Source organism: Oncorhynchus clarkii, chromosome 6 (genome assembly GCF_045791955.1).
Source record: "Oncorhynchus clarkii lewisi isolate Uvic-CL-2024 chromosome 6, UVic_Ocla_1.0, whole genome shotgun sequence".
NCBI lineage: Eukaryota > Metazoa > Chordata > Actinopteri > Salmoniformes > Salmonidae > Oncorhynchus > Oncorhynchus clarkii.
The window spans coordinates 58985955-58993229 of NC_092152.1; the positions used below are offsets into that span (position 1 = coordinate 58985955).

The 7275-nt window shown below is 42.3% G+C and overlaps 1 protein-coding gene across 1 annotated transcript; it reads left to right on the forward strand.

Moving 5' to 3' along the window:
- The first annotated feature begins 2124 nt into the window (after positions 1-2124).
- LOC139411354 (cytochrome b-c1 complex subunit Rieske, mitochondrial-like) lies at positions 2125-6997 on the forward strand. Its single transcript, XM_071157621.1, has 2 exons — positions 2125-2450; positions 5656-6997. The coding sequence occupies exons 1-2, from the start codon at positions 2240-2242 to the stop codon at positions 6264-6266; spliced, it is 822 nt and encodes a 273-aa protein (XP_071013722.1). The 5' UTR covers positions 2125-2239; the 3' UTR covers positions 6267-6997.
- Positions 6998-7275: the final 278 nt, after the last annotated feature.

Genomic DNA, 7275 nt, shown 5'->3' on the forward strand with positions numbered 1-7275 from the left:
CCACTATGCAATCTGGTTTCCGAGCTGGTCATGGGATCACCTCAGCCACACTCAAGGTCCTAAACAATATCATAACCGGCATCGATAAAAGAAAGTACTGTGCAGCCATCTTCATCGACCTGGGTTAGGCTTTCAACTCTGTCAATCAACGCATTCTTATCGACAGACTCAATAGCCTTGGCTTCTCAAGTGACTGCCTCGCCTGGTTCACCAACTACTTCTCAGACAAAGTTCAGTGTGTCAAATTGGAGGGCCTGTTGTCCGGACCTCTGGCAGTCTCTATGGGGGTGCCACAGGGTTCTTTTCTCGGGCCAAGTATTTTCTCTGTTTACGTCAATGATGTCGCTCTTGCTGCTGGTGATTCTCTGATCCACCTCTACGCAGACGACACCATTCTGTATACTTCTGGCCCTTCTTTGAACACTGTGCTAACAAACCTGCAAACGAGCTTCAATGCCATACAACACTCCTTCCGTGGCCTCCAACTGCTTTTAAATGCTAGTAAAACTAAGTGCATGCTCTTCAACCGATTGCTGCCCGCACCATCCCGCCCGACTAGCATCACTACCACGGACGGTTCTGACTTAAAATATGTGGACAACTATAAATACCTAGGTGTCTGGTTAGATTGTAAACTCTCCTTCCAGACTCACATTAAGCATCTCCAATCCAAAATTAAATCTACAATCGGCTTCCTATTTTGCAACAAAGCATCCTTCACTCATATTGCCAAACATACCCTCGTAAAACTGACTATCCTACTGACCCTTGACTTCGGCGATGTCATTTACAAAATAGCCTCCAACACTCTACTGAGCAAACTGGATGTAGTCTATCACAGTATCATCTGTTTTGTCACCAAAGCCCCATATACTACCCACCACTGCGACCTGTATGCTCTCGTTGGCTGGCCCTCACTACATATTTGTTGCCAAATCCACAGGCTCCAGGTCATCTATAAGTCTTTGCTAGTTAAAGCCCCATCTTATCTCAGCTCACTGGTCACCATAGCAACACCCAGCGCTCCAGCAGGTATATTACACTGGTCATCCCCAAAGCCAACTTACTTCGGCCACCTTTCCTTCCAGTTCTCTGCTGCCAATGACTGGAACTAATTACAAAAATCACTGAAGCTGGAGTCTTATCTGCCTCTCTAACTTTAAGCATCAGCTGCCAGAGCAGCTGTACCTGTACACAGCCAATCTGTAAATATTACACCCAACTACCTCATCCCCATATTGTTACTTATCCTCTTGCTCTTTTGCAGCCCAGTATCTCTACTTGCACATCATCATCTGCACATCTATCACTCCAGTGTTAATGCTAAATTGTAATAATTTCGCTTCTATGGCCTATTTATTGCCTTACCTCCCTACTCCCCTACATTTGCACACACTGTATATACATTTTTCTATTGTGTTATTGACTGTACGTTTGTTTATGTGTAACTCTGTGTTGTTGTTTTTGTCGCACTACTTTGCTTTATCTTGCCCAGGTTGCAGTTGTAAATGAGAACTTGTTCTCAACTGGCCAAGCTGGTTAAATAAAGGTGAAATAAATTTAAAATAAAAAATAAAAAATGCATGACAGGGGCCTACATTTGGACAAAGATATATTTTGAATATCTATATGTCACTACCTATGAAGTCAATGTATAACCATTACACAAATAGCAGCTATGCATAATGTTTTGTATTTTTCTGCATGATGAGGATAATTATTAAATGTAGGTCCTGATGTGATATTTAAATGTACATTTTATTTAACTAGGCAAGTCATTTAAGAACAAATTCTTATTTACAATGAATGCCTTGTTCAGGGGCAGAACGAGAGATTTTTACCTTGTCAGCTCGGGGATTCGATCCACCAAGCTTTCATACTGGTCCAACGCTCTAACCACTAGTCCCGCCCCAGCTATCAAAGCAGGGAATAAGTTTATGCAAATTATGATTGGTTATCTCAAATTTGAGCAAAAAATGTAAAAAAGTGTCAAACAAAACACATAAAACAATTTAATGTCAGAAAAGTCTTAAGTATTTTCATCAGATAAGAATTCCCTAAGAGAAGAATGGATTAGATATTGCTCATCACAGTAGAAAAGTAACACACAGTAACCTTTCTGATATACGTAATTTCGTCACCTGACGTGTTGCGTAATCAACCAGCGCTTGTTCCCCTTGCACAGTCTAGACAAGGTCGTAGCTAGCTAGCATTGCAAGGAGCCTCTCTCGCTAAAAAGATGATGTCCCTTGCCGCTCGTTCGGGGGTATTTTCTCCATACTTGCAGGCTACGAACTATGCAGTTGCTGGACCCCTCAAAGCCCTTATTCCAGGGGTGGTTGTAAAAGGAGAGAAAGTGTTGGTAGACACGAAGAAACCTTTCCTTACCCGCGAGTCCCTGAACGGTCAGAGTCCAAAGACTGGGCCTGCAGTATCAGTTAGCATAAATGGTAAGTAGCTAGGCTAGCAGTATCTCAGGGCTAATGTTAATAATCGGGTTTTACTTGAGTCATTGTTGTATTTTACTAAAGTCCAATTGATATGCAGTAGAATCTGAGGATTGTTTCATAATTTAGCCTAGTGTTCATTAGCTCGCTAATGTTAGCTGTGTAGAGTGCATTGGCTGGAAGCGGCCTAGCCAACCGGCTAGTTAACTAGCTAACTAAGGTAGCTAGCTGACTGAGGTCAAGGCCAAACATGTTGGGTAGAAGTACAATTCATTTCACATATCGATTGGGTATAATAATATTTTTTAAACAATTATCTAGTTAGCTAAGTAAGTGGGATGCCCATGATGAACGAGGCTAAGACATTTTAACTAGCAGGAGGAGCAGCACTGCAGTATGGGGCACAAAGACAGTACAGTTTGAAGATAGGCAGAAACTGCTTCTCCAATAGAAATCCCCGATCATGCTTATAGGCGATGCATTGTCGACGTTACCTTGCTAAACTCATGCGCAGAAGTACGTCCTTGTGTATAACACTTACCTCATTGACTTTGCAAACCCTTGCATGGTCTGTTTTGCAAGCGTTCCCGTAAGTCTCTCAATGTTGCGCCTCTGGGTTAAAGAAACTGTGACTGGGGTCACAACCTGACTAGCTAACTAACTAAATAGCTAACTAGCTGCTACCTTTACTTATGTGTAGTAATGTCATATTTTGATCATTCTAGTTACAATAACATTACATAACCCATAAAGGTGGGTCTTAGTGATGATAGTCAGCAGATTCCGACCCTACTGTTACACTTGTCGACACTTAGCTACACTGGGGTCAGAACGCAATCATGGCTATATTAAGACGCCATGGAGCTGGCGTGCGATATGGGTCGGAAAGCTTACCTCTATGCAGGGATGGGATATGCAACTGCACTCCAAACGTTACCTTAATCCACACTGATAGATTGAGAAGGTTGAAATACTGCTTGTTTCCCCAGAAAACTGCCATGTTTGTCCTCATGCTAGCTAGCAGTAGCCACTGCAGCCAGTTTGCAGTCAACCTATCAGCTTATTTTGTTGTTCAACTTGATGTGGCATTCCATAATGGCTACTGCTAGCTAGCATGAGAACGAAACGGCAGTTTTCCGGGAAAATAAACAGTATTTCAAACCTATTCCCCCTCAGGAGACTGAAAAGATTTGGCATGGGTCCTTAGATCCTCAAAAGATTTTACAGCTGCACCATCGAGAGCATCCTGACGGATTGCATCACTGCCTGGTATGTCAACTGCTCGGCCTCCGACCACAAGGCACTACAGAGGGTAGTGCGTACGGCCCAGTACATCACCAGGGCCAAGCTTCCTGCCATCCAGGACCTCTATACCAGGCAGTAAGGCCCTAAAAATCATCAGACTCAAGCAACCCTAGTCATAGACTGTTCTCTCTGCTACCGCACGGCAGACGGTACCAGAGCGCCAAGTCTAGGTCCAAGAGGTATCTACCCCCAAGCCATAAGACTCCTGAACATCATCTGACACTAATTAGCATAACGCAACAGACATACATCTTCCTAGAAAATATTCCTATTCATGAAAATCACAAGTGAAATATATTGGAACACAGTTTAGCCTTTTGTTAATCACCCTGTCATCTCAGATTTTCAAAATATGCTTTACAGCCAATGCTAGACAAGCATTTGTGTAAGTTTATCATAGCCTAGCATAGCATTATGCCTTGCTAGCAGCAGGCAACCTTGTCACGGAAATCAGAAAAGCAATCAAATTAAATAGTTTACCTTTGAACTTCGGATGTTTTCACTCAGGAGACTCCCAGGTAGACAGCCAAAGTTCATTTTTTCCCAAAATATTATTTTTGTAGGCGAAATAGCTACGTTTGTTCTTCACGTTTGGCTGAGAAATCACACGGAAATTGCGGTCACCACAACGCCGAAAAATATTCAAAATTAGCTCCATAATATCGACAGAAACATGGCAAACGTTGTTTAGAATCCATCCTCAAGGTGTTTTTCTAATATTTATTCGATAATATATCCATCGGGACAATTAGTTTTTCACAAGGACCGATTGGAGTAATGGCTACCTCTGTATTTTACTCGAATCTCTCTCGGAGCCACCATGTGACCACTTACGCAATGTGGCCGCCTACGGCTATTCTTCAACAGACATGCGTAAAACTACGTCACAATGCTGTAGACACCTAGGGGAATACGTAGAAAGCGTAAGCTCGTTGATGGTACATTCACAGCTGAATAGGGAGTCATTATACCGCAGCGCTTTCAAAACCTGGGGCACTTCCGGATTGGATTTTTCTCAGGCTTTCACCTGCAACATCAGTTCTGTTATACTCAGACAATATCTTTACAGTTTTGGAAACGTTAGTGTTTTCTATCCAAAGCTGTCAATTATATGCATATTCTAGCATCTTTTCCTGACAAAATATCCCGTTTGAAACGGGGGAAAAAAAATTCTCCCAAAAATGAAAATACTGCCCCCTAACACCAAGAGGTTTTAAGAGTTTGTAAGTAAGCATTTCACTGTAAGGTTGTATTCGGAGCATGTGACAAATAAAATTTGATTTGAGATGTATTGGTGTGGATTAAGGTAAAATTGAGTACAGTGGCATATCCCATCCATACATTGAGGTACGTGGACCTGTATCTTGTGCCGTCTCCAGTGTCGTAATGTAACCATGTTTGCATTCTGACCCCAATGCAGCTCAGTGTAATGGTAGGGTCGGATTCTGGTGGCTAGAGTGAGGAGAGTTTTCTTGGTCACTAGTTTAACCTTACATTTTAGCAAGGGAGTTGGTAGCTAACATGTAGGTCAAGGGTGTGTTCATTAGGCAGATTTTGTTGCAAAATGTTTTATAACAAAACAAGAGTTTATATTGAACAAATTCAGGGAGGTAATCATTGTGTTTGATCCGTTTGATTCTTAAACGGTTTTCCATTGCAAGACATAATGAATACTCCTCAGCTAATGGGCAAGCTAACTATTAGAAAGCTTGCTAGCTAGCTACTTTGTATTTAAACTTCACTTTCAAACAATCTGATCATTAATTTGCTATCTTACTAGCTATTGACTTGGATGCATCTGCTTCTATAATGTGCCCTCTGGTACTTTCCTATCACATGCCATTGTCTTTCTCTTTTAATACTGTTTTGATTGTTTATCTAATGGACTTGTTTTATTTTTCAGCAAAAGCTGCAGTCCGATTCGCTCACACTGACATCAAGGTGCCAGATTTCTCTGATTACCGTCGGCCTGAGTTGCTTGACCCCAAGAAATCTTCTCAGGAGAGCAGCGAGTCCAGGAAAACCTTCTCCTACCTTGTCACCGGGGCCACAGCCGTGGTTGGTGTCTACACAGCCAAGACCGTGGCTACACAGTTTTTCTCTTCCATGAGTGCCTCAGCTGATGTCCTGGCCATGTCCAAGATCGAGGTCAAGCTGGGAGAGATCCCAGAGGGCAAGAATATGACCTTCAAGTGGAGGGGCAAGCCTCTGTTCATCCGCCACCGATCTGAGAAAGAGATCGCCGCCGAGGAAGCTGTGGATATGGCTGAGCTACGTGACCCCCAGCACGACAAGGACCGCGTCGCCAACCCAAAATGGATCATTGTTATTGGCGTGTGCACCCACCTGGGCTGTGTACCCATCGCCAATGCTGGTGACTATGGTGGATACTACTGCCCCTGCCATGGCTCTCACTACGATGCCTCTGGCCGCATCAGGAAAGGCCCAGCCCCACTCAACCTTGAGGTGCCCTTCTATGAGTTCCCAGATGAGGACACAGTAATTGTAGGCTAAATTTTTGGACTGAGATCACAGATCAGTGTGTTTCTGTCTGGCTCATTATTCCATCCATTAGCAGACACAACCTCTGTTTCAGGGTGACATAAATTATTGTAAGTAATAAATGTACATTTTATCTGATTGAAAACCTCTCATGTTATTTATTTACCCAATCTCAGCTAAATCTTATATTGTACCAAAATACGACCTGGGTTGTAAATGAGTAGTGGGGTTTCTTTCGCCTTTCTTAACATGGAATAACCTACTAACAATAATAATGTTTTAAAAGTGCAGGTACAAGGGGATTGACCAAGACTTTGCTGCTCAATCAAAAACATACACCTGCTTGCAGACAGTTGCCTACAATTGTGTCCGGAGGTGATTCTCAAGGGTTAATGTCATGAATGATGGCTTTACGTTCAGTTTCAGAGAGATCCAAAATCTTGGATATTGTTGGGATGGTTTAGAGTGCTAGGTTCAGTTGTTTAATGGCGATATTGCATAAGGTTGTATATTTTCTAATCAATATCACTGTTTTGCTTTGGTGGTGGTCACACAGATTAACATTACACATTCTATACCAGAAAGAAAAGTGGTCAGTGGGTGCTGACAAAGGCATTGTTTAATTTGATGCTAATGCAACAGAACAGCCAGATTATACTTTTCTATTAATGAGCTATCCATCTGTATACAGAGTTATGTACAAATTCATGCTCATGTTAAGCTAATAAATGTTTCACAGAAAATCATATTCCTTTTGTGTGCTATTTACAGCTTTCAGCTCAGACTGGGTTGCAGGTGCAGTACACAGCAGCTTCTTGCCTCTATAGTCTGAATGTCATTTGAACATTTCTGATGCACCTGCTAAAGCAAACCTCAGATTTACGAGTACATTTCATTTAGCTATCAGGCTGGGTTAATAACATGAACACTCGTTTGATTTTACATGCATGTCAAAACTACGGTCCGGTTTAAGAGAATCCTGCTGTCTGGGGTGGTCTCTTGACTGAGAGCTCTGGTGATT